At 40.7% G+C, this 23,434-nt stretch overlaps 1 protein-coding gene across 1 annotated transcript; it reads right to left on the bottom strand.

The window, feature by feature from the left end:
* Positions 1-7,469: 7,469 nt before the first annotated feature.
* LOC124279603 lies at positions 7,470-16,724 on the bottom strand. The gene is made up of 6 exons (XM_046715446.1): positions 16,584-16,724; positions 15,489-15,570; positions 13,882-13,898; positions 12,441-12,608; positions 9,041-9,095; positions 7,470-7,544 (listed from the first exon to the last, which is right to left on the bottom strand). Exons 2-5 carry the CDS (start codon positions 15,559-15,561, stop codon positions 9,042-9,044), a joined length of 312 nt encoding a protein of 103 aa, XP_046571402.1. The 5' UTR covers positions 15,562-15,570; positions 16,584-16,724; the 3' UTR covers positions 7,470-7,544; position 9,041.
* Positions 16,725-23,434: the final 6,710 nt, after the last annotated feature.

The raw sequence follows: 23,434 nt of genomic DNA, 5'->3' as shown, positions 1-23,434 counted from the left end.
CAATTCTGGAGTTGTGAGGCCTTGCGCTGTTAAGTAAAGGTCACAACAAAAGGTATCAATACTTCATCTCTGTATTGCTGGGCATTCAGATTACATCGTATGATAACCAGTCTTGTTGTTTTCTGGCCACAGCTGACACCCTGTACCATGAAGGATGAACTTCTTGAACGCAGTGTGGCGCCAGTGGCTCTTCTCTACGGCGAAAAACGTTTCGTTTCGGAACTGATCCACTGAACCGATTTTCATCTCTCCCAGTCACGTCGCTGCCACCGATGTACAGTTTGTGCCCAATGTCAGTCTGTATTGACGGTGCAGACGGGTCAAAGCCATTCCACGGAAGGAGCGATAGGCCCGTATACATAATACCAGCCATACCCAGTCGTCCAAGGACTGTTCGTCTGTTGATGACGTATCCTAGTGGTGTTGCCGCCGTTGATGTAGCCGACACAAATCTGTTCCGGAGGTGGATCTATCGAATGTAGCGGTATCATGACTCTTGGCCTTCCCGATCCTGGGCGGTCTTGCGGCTAGTATGTGTGCTGGTAGAGATTTCTCAATTTGCTGATAGTGGCCTGGTTGCAGTTAAAGGCTCTTGCTGGCCAGCTGACGTGAAGCCCCATATTGGCCAGACCGATCGCCCTGTCTCGTTGCGTTTCCGAACGTCTTGGCATATTCATGGTGGCTTTTTGGTAACTCACTGCATGCTTGCTCTGTCCAACCAATGTCCCACAATTACATTTTTCACGTTTTGAAAAATGCCCGAATCGTACGAAGTTTTCGGACAGTTGCTTTGTTCTTGGGACCATGCTGCGTTTTGGCGAACCAGCGTTTTTGTTTTTCATACAATTACTTTAAAAAGGATAACTTTCTTTTGCCCGGTAGATTAGTAAATAGTTATAGAAATATAGGGTATTCATTGACTTGTTCTATTTTATTCAGGATGTGTTATGTGTTTAAATTGTAACATTGATAATGAGAAATACAAACGGGACATACACATATGTTGGAAGTGAGCGTGGTGGATTTAACGGCGCTTTGATAAGCATTTCTGTCGTCAAGGAGTTTTTTTTATCTCGCTCCTAATTTCACCCACATTATTCTATAATCTGTTGGTAGTGTAGAAATGCCTTTGAAGAAATCTGGCCCCGTTTTCTCGTGGTCACGTGGGATTGTCCCACTGTAGCCCGATTATGTCGTGAACCTAACGTTCGTTTAACTGTAAGTACATACGATTATGTCGCTAAACGGGAGTCCGACTGGAGGTCCCAATTGCAAGCCCATGCATGCTTCGAGGCGACTATCGGTGCGGTTGGCCATGTAATGGACAGGTCCACTGCAAGGGACGATCGAGGGTCAGGATGTCAATCATTAGATCATCCAGTCCAGACTCCATTTCTTAATTTAACACACACACACACACACACACACACACACACACACACACACACACCCAACAAACCCCATAACTTTTTACACATAGATTCGCGAGTGTCAATCAAGTTATCGCGATCATATTTTTTTTTTTAAACAGTATTCTTTATGTAAATATATTTAAATACATATTTATTTATTTTTATTTGTTGTTTTTTTAACATAGTAATATAAATATTTGTTTATCTTTATGTTATTTATTTGAATATTTATTTTTTTATGTTATATTTTATTTTAATTTTAATTTATTTTTTGGGGTTTGGAAGGGTAGCCTAGTGGTGTGGTTAAACCATACACTCGTGTACTCTGCAAAAAAGGATTCGATTCACCAGATGGGTACATTGTGTGAAGCCCATTTCTGGTGTCCCCCTCCGTAATATTGCTTGAATATTGCTAAAACTAAACTCACTAAAATCTGTTTTAATGTGCAAGAAATACGAATAAATCTACTTAGAACTTCTGATGTACTCATTGTCCGAAGATAAGACTATATTCAGACCATGTCTCGTCACCTACTGTCATTGTTCCAGTTGTGTCAGGCGAAGCTTATTGTGAGTACACGTGGACGTGAGTGCGTTATCCAGTATCCCATGACCGCCATATATTATATAGATAGAGGATATATAATGATTGTGAGTACACGTGGACGTGAGTGCGTTATCTAGTATCCCATGTCCGCCATATATTATATAGATAGAGGATATATAATGATTGTGAGAGTACGTGGACGTGAGTAGAGGTTATCCAGTATGCCCATGACCGCCATATATTATATAGATAGAGGATATATAATGATTGTGAGTACACGTGGACGTAAGAGCGTTATCCAGTTTCCCATGACCGCCATATATTATATAGATAGAGGATATATAATGATTGTGAGTGGACACGTTATGGACGTGAGTGATTGTGAGTATGGACCAGTATCAGTATCCCATGACCGCCATATATTATATAGATAGAGGATATATAATGATTGTGAGTACGCGTGGACGTAAGAGCGTTATCCAGTATACCATGACTGCCATATATTATATAGATAGAGGATATATAATGATTGTGAGTACACGTGGACGTGAGTGTGTTATCCAGTATCCCATGTCCGCCATATATTTTATAGATAGAGGATATATAATGATTGTGAGTACACGTGGACGTGAGTACGTTATCCAGTATCCCATGACCGTCATATATTATATAGATAGAGGATATATAATGATTGTGAATACACATGGACGTGAGTACGTTATCCAGTATCCCATGACCGTCATATATTATATAGATAGAGGATATATAATGATTGTGAGTACACGTGGACGTAAGAGCGTTATCCAGTATCCCATGACTGCCATATATTATATAGATAGAGGATATATAATGATTGTGAGTACACGTGGACGTGAGTACGTTATCCAGTATCCCATGACCGCCATATATTTTATAGATAGAGGATATATAATGATTGTGAGTACACGTGGACGTGAGTGCGTTATCCAGTATCCCATGACCGCCATATATTATATAGATAGAGGATATATAATGATTGTGAGTACACGTGGACGTAAGAGCGTTATCCAGTTTCCCATGACCGCCATATATTATATAGATAGAGGATATATAATGATTGTGAGTACACGTGGACGTGAGTGTGTTATCCAGTATCCCATGACCGCCATATATTATATAGATAGAGGATATATAATGATTGTGAGTACGCGTGGACGTAAGAGCGTTATCCAGTATACCATGACTGCCATATATTATATAGATAGAGGATATATAATGATTGTGAGTACACATGGACGTGAGTGTGTTATCCAGTATCCCATGTCCGCCATATATTTTATAGATAGAGGATATATAATGATTGTGAGTACACGTGGACGTGAGTACGTTATCCAGTATCCCATGACCGTCATATATTATATAGATAGAGGATATATAATGATTGTGAGTACACGTGGACGTAAGAGCGTTATCCAGTATCCCATGACCGCCATATATTATATAGATAGAGGATATATAATGATTGTGAGTACACGTGGACGTGAGTGTGTTATCCAGCATCCAATGACCGCCATATATTATAGAGATAGAGGATATATAATGATTGTGAGTGTGGACACGTGGACGTGCCATATATTATAGAGAATGGGGTGTTATCCAGTATCCCATGACCATGCCGCCATATATTATAGAGATAGAGGAAATATAATGATTGTGAGTACACGTGGACGTAAGAGCGTTATCCAGTATCCCATGACTGCCATATATTATATAGATAGAGGATATATAATGATTGTGAGTACACGTGGACGTGAGTGTGTTATCCAGTATCCCATGACTGCCATATATTATATAGATAGAGGATATATAATGATTGTGAGTACACGTGGACGTGAGTGCGTTATCCAGTATCCCATGACTGCCATATATTATATAGATAGAGGATATATAATGATTGTGAGTACACGTGGACGTGAGTGTGTTATCCAGTATCCCATGACTGCCATATATTATATAGATAGAGGATATATAATGATTGTGAGTACACGTGGACGTGAGTACGTTATCCAGTATCCCATGACTGCCATATATTATATAGATAGAGGATATATAATGATTGTGAGTACACGTGGACGTAAGAGCGTTATCCAGTATCCCATGACTGCCATATATTATATAGATAGAGGATATATAATGATTGTGAGTACACGTGGACGTGAGTACGTTATCCAGTATCCCATGACCGCCATATATTTTATAGATAGAGGATATATAATGATTGTGAGTACACGTGGACGTGAGTGTGTTATCCAGTATCCAATGACTGCCATATATTATAGAGATAGAGGATATATAATGATTGTGAGTACACGTGGACGTGAGTACGTTATCCAGTATCCCATGACCGTCATATATTATATAGATAGAGGATATATAATGATTGTGAGTACACGTGGACGTAAGAGCGTTATCCAGTATCCCATGACTGCCATATATTATATAGATAGAGGATATATAATGATTGTGAGTACACGTGGACGTGAGTACGTTATCCAGTATCCCATGACCGCCATATATTTTATAGATAGAGGATATATAATGATTGTGAGTACACGTGGACGTGAGTGCGTTATCCAGTATCCCATGACCGCCATATATTATAGAGATAGAGGATATATAATGATTGTGAGTACACGTGGACGTAAGAGCGTTATCCAGTTTCCCATGACCGCCATATATTATATAGATAGAGGATATATAATGATTGTGAGTACACGTGGACGTGAGTGTGTTATCCAGTATCCCATGACCGCCATATATTATATAGATAGAGGATATATAATGATTGTGAGTACACGTGGACGTAAGAGCGTTATCCAGTATACCATGACCGCCATATATTATATAGATAGAGGATATATAATGATTGTGAGTACACGTGGACGTGAGTGTGTTATCCAGTATCCCATGTCCGCCATATATTTTATAGATAGAGGATATATAATGATTGTGAGTACACGTGGACGTGAGTACGTTATCCAGTATCCCATGACCGTCATATATTATATAGATAGAGGATATATAATGATTGTGAGTACACGTGGACGTAAGAGCGTTATCCAGTATCCCATGACTGCCATATATTATATAGATAGAGGATATATAATGATTGTGAGTACACGTGGACGTGAGTACGTTATCCAGTATCCCATGACCGCCATATATTTTATAGATAGAGGATATATAATGATTGTGAGTACACGTGGACGTGAGTGTGTTATCCAGTATCCAATGACTGCCATATATTATAGAGATAGAGGATATATAATGATTGTGAGTACACGTGGACGTGAGTGTGTTATCCAGTATCCCATGACTGCCATATATTATAGAGATAGAGGAAATATAATGATTGTGAGTACACGTGGACGTAAGAGCGTTATCCAGTATCCAATGACTGCCATATATTATATAGATAGAGGATATATAATGATTGTGAGTACACGTGGACGTGAGTGTTATCCAGTATCCCATGACTGCCATATATTATATAGATAGAGGATATATAATGATTGTGAGTACACGTGGACGTGAGTGCGTTATCCAGTATCCCATGACTGCCATATATTATATAGATAGAGGATATATAATGATTGTGAGTACACGTGGACGTGAGTGTGTTATCCAGTATCCCATGACTGCCATATATATATAGATAGAGGATATATAATGATTGTGAGTACACGTGGACGTGAGTACGTTATCCAGTATCCCATGACTGCCATATATTATATAGATAGAGGATATATAATGATTGTGAGTACACGTGGACGTAAGAGCGTTATCCAGTATCCCATGACTGCCATATATTATATAGATAGAGGATATATAATGATTGTGAGTACACGTGGACGAGTACGTTATCCAGTATCCCATGACCGCCATATATTTTATAGATAGAGGATATATAATGATTGTGAGTACACGTGGACGTGAGTACGTTATCCAGTATCCCATGACCGCCATATATTATAGAGATAGAGGATATATAATGATTGTGAGTACACGTGGACGTGAGTACGTTATCCAGTATCCCATGACCGCCATATATTATATAGATAGAGGATATATAATGATTGTGAGTACACGTGGACGTGAGTACGTTATCCAGTATCCCATGACCGCAATATATTATATAGATAGAGGATATATATAATGATTGTGAGTACACGTGGACGTGAGTGTGTTATCCAGTATCCATGCATGACCGCCATATATTATATAGATAGAGGATATATAATGATTGTGAGTACACGTGGACGTGAGTACGTTATCCAGTATCCCATGACCGCATATATATTATATAGATAGAGGATATATAATGATTGTGAGTACACGTGGACGTTGAGTGTGTTATCCAGTATCCCATGACCGCCATATATTATAGAGATAGAGGATATATAATGATTGACGTGAGTACGTTATCCAGTATCCGTGGACGTGAGTACGTTATCCAGTATCCCATGACCGCCAATATATATTATATAGATAGGGATATATAATGATTGTGAGTACACGTGGACGTGAGTACGTTATCCAGTATCCCATGACCGTCATATATTATATAGATAGAGGATATATAATGATTGTGAGTACACGTGGACGTGAGTGTGTTATCCAGTATCCCATGACTGCCATATATTATATAGATAGAGGATATATAATGATTGTGAGTAAACATGGACGTGAGTACGTTATCCAGTATCCCATGACTGCAATATATTATATAGATAGAGGATATACATGTATAATGATTGTGAGTACACGTGGACGTGAGTGTGTTATCCAGTATCCCATGCATGACCGCCATATATTATAGAGATAGAGGATATATAATGATTGTGAGTACACGTGGACGTGAGTACGTTATCCAGTATACCATGACCGCCATATATTATATAGATAGAGGATATATAATGATTGTGAGTACACATGGACGTGAGTACGTTATCCAGTATCCCATGACTGCAATATATTATATAGATAGAGGATATACATGTATAATGATTGTGAGTACACGTGGACGTGAGTGCGTTATCCAGTATCCCATGACCGACATATATTATATAGATAAAGGGTATATAATGTTTTCTTCTCACTATGTCTCATCACCAGAGTGAGTGAGTTTAGTTTTACGCCGCACTCAGCAGTATTCAAGCTATATAGCGGCGGTCTGTAAATAATCGAGTCTGGACGAGTCAATCCAGTGATCAACAGCATGAGCATCGACCTACACAATTGGGAACCGATGACATCTGTCAGCCAAGTCAGCGAGCCTGACCACCCAATCCCGTTAGTCGCCTCTTACGACAAGCATGGTTTACTGAAGATCAAATCTAACCCGGATCTTCAAGGGTGTCAACGTGTGAACGTGATTGTATTTGTGTTAAGCGTGTGAACAAACAGGTATGAACAAACGCCTCAAAAAGATTATATATACAAAAGATCCATCAAATAATAAAACAAGAACATTAATAGTTCCACGTCACAGCTGTATTGGAAGTAGGCTTGTCCGTGTCAATGGATGTATACTAGGAATCGTACACCTGAAACAATAGATGAATGGAAATCATGCACTTGGAACAATGGATGTATGGAAATTATGCACCTGAAATAATGGATGAATGAAAATCATGCAGTTGGAACAATGGATGAATGGAAATCATGCACTTGGAACAATGGATGAAAGGAAATTATGCAGTTGGAACAATAGATAAATGGAAATCAGGCACTTGGAACCTAATCCAGGAAATATTGCTTATACTTGTTGAAGAACATAACAATCCCAATGGTCAGTCCAATCTTGTGAAACCTAATTCTAAGTCGCCGGGTTGTGTGACGTCACTTGCTTGTCACGTCATTATTATTATTAAACCTGTTCACTGTGTTCGAGACTGCAACGAGAAAGATCTAATTGTCACACACATTTTCACCATCGAATCTTTGTCTTCGTTGCTTAGTAACAGGTGTCACAAGCCGGGTGCTCTACCTACGTGCATTCGCAACTACACAGTTCTGTAGTGTCCAAGTTGGACTACCACTGGCACACATAATCTTATTCAATATCATGCATTTATAAGAATTTACTCCACGGTGGCCTATATGAAGTCAATATACTGACTATAAACAACAGCTGAATAACATATGTACATGGTTAATGACGGGATGATTCACTCGAGTTAATATCATCTCAAGTGACATATCATGAGATAAGCAATTTATTCTCTCCTGATCAGCTCACGTAAAATATTGAAACTGGGTTGTACAATATTATCTGTATCATATTGTATGAATAATTATGTAGATCCATCAGTGTGATATTATATCTGTTTTTATGCAAAAACTAGTTGAGCAGAGGGGGAATGGGGCTTAACGTTCAAGGTACTCCATTTTTGTTTCATTTTATAGCGACGTGCATGCGTGAGTACTACCGTGCGTACGAGCGTGCGCATGTGCGTGAATGGCGGTTTGTCCTAGTCTGGAGTAATGCCGGCTTTTATCTGAGATACCATCAACATAGGACATTCGACTCAAACACAGTACGACTCAAAGCCGAGTCAACCGATATTGTTAACACCCAAGATAAAGTGTCACGAATCAGACCCATGTGTGTGACTGAACCCGGTCAGAGTCAGCCTCTAGGCTACCAGTGACTCTGAGGTGTGTGCCATGCCATGTGACGGCGTGGGAAACAGAACAAAGGAGTAAGTTAGTGAGTGAGTTGGGTTTAGTTGTTTGGGACGATCTGTGTACACCACAGCCTAACAGCAAACTACAGGAGAACCGTCCGAATTGACACAGGATACATGCATACTGTCTAACATTGGTACGATAAAAATCAACCAAGGATCATAATTGGACAGAACCATGAATCTGGAATCAGCGTATCCTGACACGGTTTCTGGAGACAACTATTGGCAAGTTTATGCGGCATTGATCACCAGGTCACCGTTAGCCCCTGTATGTAGGCAATTGCAAGTGCATAGATCAGCATACAGTTCTAACAATAAGTGTATCTGACGAATTATATAATAATTGTTACCTTAAAAGTTCATTTTGATCGGAAACTGCGCAATTCCTTGAAGAATGGACTCCAACTGCAAAAATGTGAAAGAGTTTTGTGTACAAGAAAAAAAAATCAGTGAACGGTACAAGTTCATCTCACGGTCCGTTCAACAAAATGGTCTAAGGTGGTCGTTTCTCCCACGCTTTAACACCTCACTCAGCAATATTCCATATATATGACGGCTGTGTGGAAATAATCGAGTCTGGACCAGACACTCCAGTGATCAACAGCATGAACATAGATCTACGTATTTGGGATACGAAATTTCAACATAGACGATCGAGGTAGCGTTAACATTACTTTGCAGATCGGGTCCATTTCTTTTTCCATGAGAAATATGGCCGTTGTTTTCAGGCCCTGTAACATGGTTGTGAGGGACGTCACAGGATCACTAGGTTTGTCTTGCCCAGACGCGATTATCCACGCCGTAATCGAGTCTGGACCAGATAATCCAGTGATCAACAGCATTAGCATCAATCTACGCAACTAAGATGTGATGACATGTGTCAACCAAGTCAGCGAGCCTGACCACCCGATCCCGTCAGTCGCCACTTACGACAAGCATGGGTTGCTGAAGATCAATCGTAACCCGGATCTTAACGGGTCGTCATTTTGGGGCAAGCCAGGTACACGTTAACTGACGTAGAAAGTACGAAGAAAGTAGTGAGATTATCTGACACTACAGAATTACAGAAAAAAGCCTTGAGATTATCAGACTTGTTAGTCACATGTCACAAGTCACACACGTTTCTAAATATTCACAATCTGCTGTTTTGTTTTGTTTTCTTACTTGAAAAACCCCTAACCCAAACAGACAAATGTGTACTTTCTTTTGTACTTCAGTTTACTTACATGATCCCATTATCATAACGTGACCACAATGAGAAAATGAAACGGTATCACAGTGGATGAATTTGATTTTGAAAAGAGGATAACGGAATTCGAAAAAAAACCACACAATTGATCACCGTCACACATCAGATAAAAAATCAATTTATTGAAAACCCTGAGGTAATAACTTTGTTCGATGCATAATTCAAAGAAATGGCGACAGTGTGTCTAACCCACGTCAGGCAGTGACCGGATAAAGGAAAAGCAGCGTTGATGAGGTGAACGCAGATCAACATTACGACATTTCTCATCACCTTAAAAAGTACACAGGGTACATATATCGATTTTGATTGGAGTATTTATTCATTTTACCATATGCAGCGCCACAAATCCCCTTTAATCTCACGCAGCCTATAGGCTATAGGAATTGAATGCATTTAAATAAAAAACAATAAAACAGACAATCGGAATTGAGCTGTGTGTATAGGGCGATGTTAAGGTTGGGAGAAAAATAGACGTATTTCTATTTTGTTATGGCTTATTGAGATTGTTGTTCAGTTGAAACTGTACACAAAGCTTTTGGGGGTAAAACTTCAATGTTCCATTTAAAAATACATTTAACGACTTAATAAAATTGTCTCGGGGACATTTGGCATCCATTAAGTCAAATGCATGTGCATTAAATAACAGCTTGGGCTTGGCTTAATGAGTTTTAAAGAACGCTCATGAGATACAATTTCCGCTCGTCATTATTTATCACAATTTCCGCTCGTCACTATTTATCATAATGTAATCTTGTGTACGTGAGGAGAATTATGAGCTTAAAGGCTTTGTCGTGGTCACAGACTTTAAAATACCATGACAGATGAGGTTATGATTTAATACATTGCATAATTTGTTGAGATGCTTGAACACAATATTAATTTTATTTACATGTCTTGAATCAGTCACACATAATTAATTAGACATGTAAAGTTTTCCAGTTTTTGTTTAGTGATATCTGTTATTTTTTCTTAAGTACTATTCGATGATTTGCAAACTTAATAGTCCTTAATCTCTGCGTCCAGATAGACTTAGAAAGGTGGGCTAGCCTATTGGTTAAAGCGTTCGCTTGTTACACTGAAGGCCCGGGTTCGATTTCCCGCATGGGTATAATGTATGAAATGTATGAAGCCCATTTCGGGTGTCCCCCGCTGTGATATTGCTGGAACCCCACCCACTCAATACTAGTAGTTACACTTGTTTCCCGTCTCCCAGATGACAAAAGCGCTGAGATTGCCGAACGATAAAGAGCGGAACAAGTTAACATTATATTATAGTGACACTCGTTTCGTCCCAGTGACATGGACCTGACGTATTATATGGGTGGTGGAACTAGTTGACTAACAACTAGTCTCAATATATAAATATACAATGTAGTTTGATTATTTGGAAAGCTCCATTCAAAAAGAAAATGTGCCCCAATGAGATGAAAAGTTCAGAGAGAGTTTAATTTTACGCTGCACTGAGCAATATTCCAGCTACATAGCGGCGGTCTGTAAATAAGTCTGGGCGAGATAATCCAGTGATGAACAGCATGAGCATCGATCTACGCAATTGTGAACCGATGACATGAGTCAACCAAGTCAGCGAGCCTGACCACCCGATCCCTTTAGTCGCCTCTTACGACAGGCATAGGTTACCGAAAACCAATTCTAACCCAAACAAACAATCATATATGTCGTTTTCCAAGAAAATATGCAATTTGACTGGCTTTGGATAACACGAAAACTTTACTGAAGATCGCTATTTTAACCCGGATCTTCGCGGGTGGAAAGTTCAGAAGTAAAAGAGCTATAATTTGTTTCATTTAGGGCTTCTGCATTTTATAAAGGGTTGGGCAGATGGCATAATAAAATAGTTCAGGGACAGACTACTGAAGTATTGATTTATTCAGACGGGTGCAATATACCTAGTGTATTACTTTTGACTTTCGGTGGTGGAGGGAGATGGGACAGCGCTACGCAATATTTAGATTACAAATTCTAGCAGGTACAACTACTCTACAAGGTATTTGTACATGGAACTTTCCAACATAGTCTAGAATATTATGTTACACTTTCTGTAAGGCGCGCTTTTGGTTCGTACATCTCACGTCACAAAGAGACCAACAGTGGTGTGCAGATCACTTTGCACCCTTGATACTCAGCCAAGGCCGAGTTCGGAACTTGACCAGTGTTGTAGTTAGGTGAATATTACTGCCTTTAAACGTACTCCTACATTTTGTACTACCATTGTAGTTCCCATATATGGTGATATGTACTGACTTGTAAACTTAGTTACCTTCAGAATGCAATTGGAAACCATCTCACAATCCTTTGTTGTTTCTTGGTTTCATGTTGAGTTGTTTTACGGACTGATTTCCGGCTAACGTATTGTTTCAATATGGGAATCAACATGCAGCAATATCATGTGAGGAATATTCCATCGAACGGACCCGCGTTGCTGGAGAAATTTACCATAAACATTCGTCAAAACTACCAGATCATCAAAAGGAAATATCAACCTGCATTTTGAGGAGTTCGTTTTCAGTGATTTCATTTCTGTCCTTCCGGGCCCTCTGGAGAGATGGAGCGAAGCCACCCTGACCTCTCAGCAGGTCAAGGATCATCTTGATGGGGTAGTGTCCAATCACAGTGTCCGGTGTCGGCCGCGGCCTTCGCATCTGGTCAACCTTGTCAACGATCAAACGAGTTTGTGACTGTAGTCGCAGAAGATGAACCAGTGTTACCTGTAGACTTTATCATGTACTTCCCGACCAAGTGACACATATGGGAGTGCCGTGATATTGCTGGAATATTGCTGAAAACGGCGTAAAACCATACTCACTCACTCGCCGACCAAGTGAAAGCAAACTAAGGGTTAACAGCATCAGCATCGGACGGTTATTTCAGTTCATCGTGGTACATTTACTTTATGATGAGATCTATATGCACATATCGACACAGAGACGACCGAAGGTTAAACAGATTATGGTTTAAAAAAGCAGAGTTAGCAATAACCTTTAACCCCTCGGTTGCTTTTCAAAGCATGATACATGACAACTGTTCACAGTTTAAGTGACACGTGCAATTCGCTATGCAGAGTTGCCTCCCCATGAGCAAGCCAGAAAGCCGTGATCCTTCGTTCGCCCAGTTACGTTTCTTCATTCGTAAGCACCATGAACGTGGGCTTCACCGAAAGCCATTCGTAACTACTCGTGTCAGTCCGGCAAGCCAGATGGCGTCTTGTACCCCTCTCGTGGCCATGTTTACGACTAAGCCCTGTCTAAGCGCAAACGGGCATGGAGATGAAAATAGTCTAGTACTAGTACCAAGGAAAGATAACTCTGAATGTCCAAACATGGTTACCCCAAGAACATCCTATAGCTATATCCCGTGGACAAAACACAGTCATCCCCTTTGTAAATATGTTTCAGTGTTGAAAGTTGCTGATCCGTCAGCTCAAAGTTTGTTTAAATTGTTCTTTGCATAGTTAGCGAAGTTTCAAAGTTCAACGGTGCCGCCATTTTCATGCTTCGAAATGCGTTTTACTACTGGCGATTCGATTGGTTTGCCATGATTCTTGGCAATAATGGCGTACGATAGGGGTACGAGTCATTCGTAACTACTCGCCTCTTTCCGTGACCTACAAGAAGACTACAACAAGAAGGGTACGAGACACCATCCGGTTTGCCGGAATGACACGAGTAGTTACGAATGGGGTACGAGTCTTCTTGTAGCTCACGGAAAGAGGCGAGTAGTTACGAATGACCAAAAGCCTGCAGCATGTTCTTTCAGCATTAAGCTGAGGCGCCGTGATATTACTGGAATACTGTTCAAAACGACGTTAAACATTTCTATATTTTCAGTTTATCATATTATTAAGATTTTCCCCATCGCATTTGCAAATTCGTTATTTAGCAAAATTGCGTTATTGATATATCATTTAGACAGCAGGCGACTTACCTCGCCAGACGATGGACCTGAAAGGAAAACGCATTTGAGCAGAATTAGACAAAATCCAAGTTGGCTACTGATGTTGTATGAGTGGGGTATTATGGAGGAATGTTGCCTCTTCAGCAGAGCAAAATTAACAACTAAGAACATTAAACACATGTGACAAATCGTAATGCTGTTCAACTAACATGTGATTATAAATTATTCATGCATAGATATTGTTGAACCCTTTATCGCACTGAATTTGAATACTGTTTCGTGTATTGCTCAGATTGAATTACGTATGTAAATAGTTGCTTCAGTTATGCCCCCAAGCCAAAGTCTCAATAACACTGGGCAATTGTATGCACATAAAAACACTGAATACACCAAGAGAACAAACTTTGACGTTGACATTGTCAACACTGTGGTACGCTTTCAGGATGAGATGAGATTCCTTTTCTTTTCAGATACTAGGCTCTTATACAAAGAAAGAATTCTATATATTACTAAAATCAACACTACTTGTTGCCAGATTTAGCCAAATTCTGTAGACCTGACCCACCCACAAGGTAGATAGAGATAAAAATGTTTTTTTAAAAACTGGACCAAATGTGTTGTCTTTTACTCAACGTTAGTGAGAAAGAAGCGCTGATCTTGAGATTAGTCATATTTGAATTTTCATAAATATGTATATGTTCATGTACCACCAGTGGAGGGTTAAACTGAAGCTGGAACAGAACCTTGATCTCCTTTCACAAACCTCAAAGGTGATCGTAAGTCACTAAGGTAACCTTAGTGCAATGTTAAAGAAACAAGTTAAGGTTAACCTTAGTAAAGGTTGCTTCCTGAAAGGAACCCCTGATCCTAAACCAGAATCTAAAGATTAGGAAACCGTTGTGTCTCAGCCTTCGCGGGTAATCTGGGTTGAACTTAGCTTAAGGTGAGACCTAATGTTTCGGTGGTGTCGTTTCTATCGTTAACTTTCCATTCGACATGGGAGATGCTCGTAATGTCAATCACCAGTTTGTCTGGTCCAGATTATTTACAGGCCACACCCAGCCATGGATCGCAGTTTTAACAAACATAATTGTGTATTCATAACTTGTGACGTGCACTTGCGACGTGATTACGTAGCAATATGTTGGACTAACTTCAGACACAAAGTAAGTGGTGAAGAGATCAAACAGTGCAATACATGTCATGGTCCTATCATCTGCGTCGGGGCGGTGGGGTAGCCTAGTGGTTAAAGCGTTGGTTCGTCACGCCGAAGACCCGGGTTCGAATCCCCACATGGGTACTATGTGTGAAGCCCATTTCTGGTGTCCCCCGCCGTGATGTTGCTGGAATATTGTTAAAAGCGGCGTTAAACCAAACTCAGTCAGTGAGTCAGTCATCTGCGTCAAATCACCAGGAAAGATTGTACTTATTGTTACCCTGACTGGCGCTCAGCATAAGGGGATAAAATACTTCAGTGTATTGTGTCTGAATAGGGTTTTTACGTTCAACCTGCGGCATGATAGCTCAGTGGCCTAGCACTATAGTAAACACACACGCACGCTCACGCACGCACGGTGTGTACGTATGTCATGTTTTAATTGCAATTGTCTTAACCGCGACATTAAACCATCACGTACCAGGATCTACAGGCGCTCCGTTGACGTAGGCGACAAGGACGGCCAGGACAGCGACAGCTACACAGGTATACATCGTCGACAGCTACATGAAACATGGTCAAAATGATTCATTGTCTGCCGAGATGTCTTGCCAATATACTACTGTCACAATATGTCAAAGATGCAAGATATATTAATTTCGAATATTTTGTTTTGTTTCATCAAGCATCTATCGATGGCACGGTTCAAATATTATTTGGACCATGGGGTGTTAGGTTAGAACTTCTCCTCAGCAACTGTGGCTGTCGTATATAGCGACTTTGGTCGATCGTGTGGTCAGACGTTTGGTCATTGTTCATATTAGCCACAGGTTTGTACGGTAAAGCCGAAATATTTCTGAGTGAGGCGTTAAGCAAGAAAGTACACTAGATGTCCACACTTTTAAATGCACTTTGAAGTTGTAAGACTTTGAAACATAAAACTTTTCTGGATAATTTCTTATTGTTTGTAAGGAAGTTTCATGGATACCTACTACGGAAGGGCAAGACGTTGCCTCAAACGACATCAGAAACGCTTGGGTGATACATGTCATCCCAATTGCGTAGATCCAAACTCATACTGTTGGTCACTGGATTGTCTGGTCAAGACTCAGTTATGTCAGATCGCCACCATATAGTTGGAATATTGCTGAGTGCGGCGTCAAACAGCCAACAACGTTTATGGGTATAGACAACCGTATTACAATGTCCGGTTCCAGAGCTGCTTTGGAATCGTCAACAGTCGTACTGTTTCTCTAATTTTGATTTTAATTTTAGTTTTAATTCACAGTTTAGTTAACATTGTTCAATGATCATACACCAGAAACACATTTTGAAGGGGCGGTGGGGTAGCCTAGTGGTTAAAGCGTCCGCTCGTCCCGCCGAAGACCCGGGTTCGAATCCCCACATGGGCACAATGTGTGAAGCCTATTTCTGGTGTCCCCGCCGTGATATTGCTGGAATATTGCTAAAAGCGGCGTAAAATCATACCCACTCACTCACATTGTGAAGTATCGACCTACAACCACAGGTGAGACTCTAGTCTGTGTAATACCTCTGTAGTGTACAGTACACCTACCTTGTTGCCGGAGGTACTGCCGGCGTCTGGTCGTGTGTGTTTATGTTTTACTACCAACAATCCCAGACCTATATGTTTACCAACAGACTGCCGCTCCCTGGCGACCTCTGGACACGCTGACAACACGAGACAAACCAGATAAGATCACGAGTGATTAGAACTAGGTATTGCTCAACCAATATTTCCCTGAAGACTTGTACAGGAACGTTATTTTAAAAATGACTAAAACACCAATCTCATGAATTCACATTTGTAGCCTGCCCTTTAAAGCTGCATTGAAATCACGAAACTTCTCTTCCGAGTACCGGAAGCTATACCAGCCAGTGCTGCACCTACCTGAGTGAGTGAGTTTAGTTTTACGCCGCACTCAGCAATATTCCAGCTATATGGTGGCGGTCTGTAAATAATCGAGTCTGGACCAGATAATCCAGTGATCAACAGCATGAGCATCGATCTGCGCAATTGGAACCGATCCCGTTAGTCGCCTCTTACGACAAGCATGGGTTACTGAAGGCTCATTCTAACCCGGACCTTCACGGGTACACCTACCTGAAACCACCCATCTGTGTGTACATTCAGAAGATGAAATGTTTAAAAAACTAGGATATGAACAATACGTAGTTGGTATAATAACTGTCTTCGGTATAATTTTCAGAAAATCTATATTATTTATTTTTGTGTCGTTCTGATTCATAACGTGATAATTTGATACTGCAGTGCAGCGTTAACACGTGACATGTTAAGACATGACTTCATGTCATCTCCCAACGAGATGAGGCGTGCCCAATCCGCAGATTAAGCAAGCCAGGTCGCGGTTGACGGGAATGGGGCAATACCTTTGAGTAATTCACGAATTGGGCAATTCCGTATATTACGCACGACATATATATCCGTGCTCATATCAATCACTGGATTGTCTGGCCAGGCTCGATTATTTTCATACAGTTGGAATATTGCAGATTTCGGCGTCAAACGAAGCAAATCATAGCTCTCACTCTCAGAGATGGTACAATAAATAAATAATCACCACTATGACGTACCGTGTACCGTTGTACCGTTGTACCGTTGTACCACTGTTTATCATGTATATCGAAATGGCCAGCAAGGACCAGAGCTGTGCATATAATAACGAAAATGTTCTCCGTATCCACACATTCTTACATGTACCAGGAGAGGAGAGCAACTCTCAGTTTGTTCGTACACTGTACACAAAGTCTACGATAGTTTCAAGACCCGGGCATATTACAGTAGAATGAATATTCAGTGTTCATGTGTTCTGTTGACGCTGTCCAATACGTACTTAGTGTCGATATGTTCTGTTGATATGTTCTGATATCAATGTTTTGGGTGGAATAGATGTTTTCTTGAGTAAAGTAAGACGGAGAGGGTAGTCCGTTGCTACGAGACTTCAGGCGCTCGTGGGTTGAGCGTTCGCCCATCACGCCGAAGGCCCTGAATCGATTCCCTACATGGGTACAATGTGCGAAGCCCACTGAAGTCCTCTGTTGTGATATTGGTGGAATTACTGGTATAGGCGGCGTTAAACCCAACTCACTCACTCATCCGGGTTGTTTTTGAAACAGCACTCACACCGTGGCATGGACGAAACCATGGCTATAACTGGATCCTGGAACTGATCATAACGGAACGACGATATTATGCTGTGGACAATCGAAGATGGCGTCATATGTGTGAAAATGATACATTTTGTAATTAGAACAGTAATTATTGTTAAATGATGATATTAAAACATAATATCATTAACTGGGTAGTCTCAAAAGAGAGCAGTTCAAAGGCTTGAACCATTAATGTTGCTAGAATTGCTGTTTAGCTGTTTCTAGTCCCTCTTTAAACACAATCAGGTTCACCGACACAGCTGTCAGTTCTCATGTAGTATGGTCCAGTTTGTGTTCGTGGGAAGTCCTCTTGATAAAACCCTTTACACGATGATTATTTTAAAATCATGAACCAGCTGTCTCCGATTCCCTTGCCCAGTTCCAAAAATGGATTTCTCGTATCTTAATAGGTTGTTTTAATTCAGTAAACGTTTATAATTATCATTTCGGTCAAAAACATTCACATGAACATAGTGGATGCGTGACCCTGCTGCACGAAGGATGGACGATTTTCACTTGAAGTAATTAGTCTGGCTGAATCAGTTCTCCAACAGCGATAGTAACTGAATGTTGCTTTACGGGCTTAGTCCATCCTTACAACAGGTGTTTTATATATATTCAAGTCTAGACTGAACTGTACAGTATTCGGGTCACTGATTGCTGGCACGTGGTCTCGTGCACGGGAACGTCAGTGGGGGTGGTCGTTGACGTGATTGACAGTCTGACTCCTGAAGGTTTCTAGTCCAGTTCTGTAGTGAAGCATATGTGTTACATGTAGTGTCATTTGCAAGTAAATTTCATCGACCTAGTCCTCTTTCACTAACCTTCCACGTGATGAGCGCTCGCCTTAACCACTAAGTCTCGTAGAGTGTGTGAAGTGAGTTTAGTTTTACGCCGCTTTTAGCAATGTGTCTGCAATATCACGGCGTGGGACACCAGGAATGGGCTTCACACATTGTACCCATGTAGGGAATCGAACCCGCGTCTTCGATGTGACGAGTGAACGCCTTTACCACTAGGCTACTCCTCCGCCCCACTCGTGCCACATCAAATCGTTCTTCGCCTCCATTACCCCTGCCAGCTTCCGGTTCAACGGAGTGAAGGAACAGGAGACTTAAATCTAAATATACTTGTTGAATCACATGTCCGCCATATGGGGAATAATTGCGGAGGTTCCTCCCTGCTTCATTCGCCCACTACGCCAGAAGTGATTTTTGTAGAATAAATAGTACGAAAATTCTAACAATAACGACGACAGAAAAGAAAAATAATCTCCAACAGTTTAATGGCAAAATTAGGCAATATGATATTTCTCTTGAAATTCTGCTTATTCTTGTTCCTTCACTCCGTTGAACCGGAAGCTGGCAGGGGTAATGGAGGCGAAGAACGATTTGATGTGGCACGAGTGGCGCTTAAAATGTTGAATTAAATATGTTTTACGTGGGTGATTATTAAATATGAGGTTGGAAATCTGAGAACACAACCCTGTGAGGAAACGGGTGTCTACCTTTGATGGTGGCGATATTTTATTTTGATATTAAAAATATTTTACGAACCGAAGCGAGGCAAGTACGTTGCCAACCCTTGCTCGCTTCGCTCGCATATAGGAAGACTGGTCATTTTCTCTTTGTTGCGCAACCCTATTTGCGCTACAGTTTGCCTGTGGTCTGAGACCTAGTCTAAGGCGATCCGCATGCTTTTATATAACGGTTCCTCATCTTCAACCTCCAGTTTGTGCTGCTAATTTAAAAAAAATGCAGAATATTTTTTTCCTGTGTAATTTTAACGTTATTTTAAGATTTAGATCACATGGTAATAGTCTTCACAGTAATGTGTGATGTTGATCTAGTCACCAACAGTGACGAATTTGGTCCTGGGTAATTACCATAATATACTCATGCCAATAATGGTTGTCACCCCCTCCCCACCCCAACCCCACACACTCCCACCCCACACCCCTTCTCCAATTAAAAAAATTGAAGGGGGTGACAACCATTATTGGCATGAGTATAGAATGGATTTGTTTCGTCTAATATATATTACTGAAAAATTGTAAATCAGGAACAGTGATCACTTTAATAATATAATCTAATGTCGCAAGAAACAGCTGTTTTTCCTTTCCATATTGACGCTGTCCCGGTATAGATGGATGGAATAGATGTTTTTCTGGGTAATATGAGACGGAGAAGGTGGTCCGTAAGGCTACGAGGCTTCAAGTGCTAGTGGTTTGAAGCGTTCGCTCGTCACGCCGAAGACCCGGGTTCGATTAACCGAAAACGGTGTTGCGCATTTCTAGTGTCCCACGCCGTGATATTGCTGGAATAATCCTAAAAGCGGCTTAAAACCATACTCACTCACTCGTTCGTCAATTACATGTAACATCCATAGAAAGGTTATTCTTCATTTTCATGTGCATGATCATGGCTCATAAACTACAAAATAACATCAGAAGTTTATGAGAAATTGAACGAGATGCGAACTGCTTTACTTGAGAATCGAACTCGCTTTAGCTTGTGTACTTGAGACAGTATAATCACGTTAATCGTTTCAGTCAATTTCCTGTGTTAGAATTATCTCCCTTGTACCATAGCCATTGATGAAAGTGTGCGGGCGTTGTGACGATTGATTTGCGTGGAGGTATCTCCATAACATAGGAAACACCTTCTTGCTATTGTAGTCACTCAAGCTTTGATTGAAATAAGGTGATACATGCACATTTATGGGAAATGACAACCCGCTAGAGCTTAACTCTTGTCAGTCAAATAGACGTAGAATCACGATTTGTAATGTGCATGGACCGTAGACCCAAGAAAACTGCAACACAATTCTCTTTGTGAAACATTTGCCTTCAAGTGTGTGCACGAATATTTTCAAACACGCGTTTTCTATTTATTCATCGGGTCGAAATCATCTTGAGGGTACGGAGTTTGGGCCGCGATTGTGTCAAGATAGATCAAACCTATCCAGTGTCCAACAGGATAGGTGAGTGAGTGAGTTTGGTTTTACGCCCCATAGCAACATTCCAGCAATATCACGGCAGGGGCACCTGAAATGGGCTGCACACATTGTTCCCACGTGGGGAGTCGAATGCGTGACGAGGGAACGCTTTAACCCTAGACTAAACCCCCTACCCACTGCGCACCCCACCCCACCTTCCCCGATAGGAAAATATCCTGCCTCACGATATCAACTAAACAGTAAAACACAGTTGAGTTGAAGGGACGTGCGTAAAGTTTTCGAGTTATCCGACGTTTGACAAATCCGACGATCACTACAATGGAATACACTTTGAGACAACGACAATGTTCGACACAACGTCATCGGCACATGTCATCGTTTCCCAATTGCGTAGATCGATGCTCATGCTGTTGATCACTGGGCTCTCTGGTCCAGACTCGGTTATTTACAGACCGCCGCCATATAGCTGGAATATTGCTGAGTGCGGCGTAAAACTAAACTCACTCACTCACTTTTAATGTTGGTGGATTGCAGCGTTAAACAACAAACAATTAAACAACAAACTGTTAAACAACAAACAATTAAACATGCGCACATAAGTTATAAAGTTGGATTCGCTAACACATGTTTGTAGGTAACGGAACTTCAAGATCCATGACTCACCTCCTCCATTTGTCTCTTAACCAGTTACAAACATAACATATCAATTTTAATAAACATTGTGTAACATAACCTCTAAGTGTATATTATCAGCTGTTAACATACCAGCATGGAGAACACGAGACACACGTCACGTACATGTACATAGCAACTGCCGCCAACAGATGTCATCTATTTTCACGTATATAACCCCTCACTCGCGAGGGTTCTCCGGTCACGTGATCTGCATGTTCCCATCTGCGGACATTTTGCATCTATTTAGCTTAATGGATGTGTATTTCAAAACTAATGCCTTTTTAAAAACACTCACGCGATAACGATCTCCGCCCGTCGTTATTTACCATAATGGAGTTCCTTATACGAGAGGAGATTATTATGAGTTACCACCGCCACTGAGGTCGTGGTTTTCTAATATACTGGTCCTGATAAGCTTTTGATTTAAAGAGTTGCGCATTTTGTTGCGTCGTCTGAGAGGAAATTAATTTATCGTAAGTCGGATGTCGGCTAAACACACATTTATCATACATGCTTTAATATGTGCGTTTCTTGTTTACGGCGAAATATGTGTGTAGCTATGCGTGTTGGGACGGGGTTAAATGTGAATAACGGTCACATTACAGTTATATAGCGATTATATAATTGCATCAGAATTAAACATTGTTCAGATATTGATTAGTATTACATAACGGTATATATACATGTATACGCTTTTACGAGTTTAGTTTTACGCCGCTTTTAGCAATATTCCAGCAATAGCACGGTGGGGGGACACTAGATATGGGCTTCACACATTGTACCCATGTAGGGAATCGAACCCGGGTCTTCAGCGTGACGAGCGATCGCTTTAACCTCTAGGCTACTCCGCCGTTCCTATTTCAAGAAGAAACTGAAATCATATTGCACGAAACAAAACAGCATGTCACTTAACTCATGGTTATATCATATCAAAAAGAGCTTCATCCAGGGATGCTTGATGAGTGAGTGAGTTAGTATGGTTTCACGCCGTTTTTACCTCAGGTTCATGTGGATGAAAACCAGAAGTAATGCAATGATTCTCTGTTTGCTGAAAACCACGTGTACTGGTACTGGGCTGATAAACCCAGAAACAATGTCTGAGCGAAAAACTGGGATTCGAACCCATAATCATAGGTTTTTGACACGCTGCTCTGCAGCGCCAAAGAGAAGCTGACAGTTAGGGGTGGAAGATTTGATTCGCTGGGGATAATCGTTTACTTCATTTTCTGAAAATAAAACACACAATAAGAATAGTATCATAGCCACTGCTTCCACTGCTTGTGGGTGCATGCACAAAAGATATTGTAAATTGGATTTCACACCCCCAAAAAATCAAAACTTTATCAAAACGTCACTAGGCCTTCACCGTTGAATAACCAGTTCTAATTGGTTGCATTCTAAGCCATCTTCAAACGTAGTTTTTGTTTGGCTTTTGTCTCTTTGGACTTCCAAAGAATGTCATGCATCTTATGGTCCTTTCAGTTTTCCACAATGTGTTTCATGATCGTCAAACCCTCGGATGTAAGGTATTGATAGCCTTCCTGAATAATTTGACGCTTGCACATTTTGTTATTATGACATATTTTGCCTTGATCATAACCT

Source organism: Haliotis rubra, unplaced genomic scaffold (assembly GCF_003918875.1).
Source record: "Haliotis rubra isolate DU_JTF1 unplaced genomic scaffold, ASM391887v1 Scf253, whole genome shotgun sequence".
Lineage (NCBI taxonomy): Eukaryota > Metazoa > Mollusca > Gastropoda > Lepetellida > Haliotidae > Haliotis > Haliotis rubra.
Note: the sequence above shows the minus strand (reverse complement) of the source record. Positions and strands in the feature narration are given on the sequence as shown.

Excerpts from the sequence above, each read along its gene's own strand:
- LOC124279603 (XM_046715446.1), bottom strand. The coding sequence starts at position 15,561 with ATGTATACCTGTGTAGCTGTCGCTGTCCTGGCCGTCCTTGTCGCCTAC. Across the intron at positions 9,096-12,440 it reads ACGAACTCCTCAAAATGCAG|TTGGAGTCCATTCTTCAAGG; the intron begins GTTGATATTTCC and ends ACATTTTTGCAG.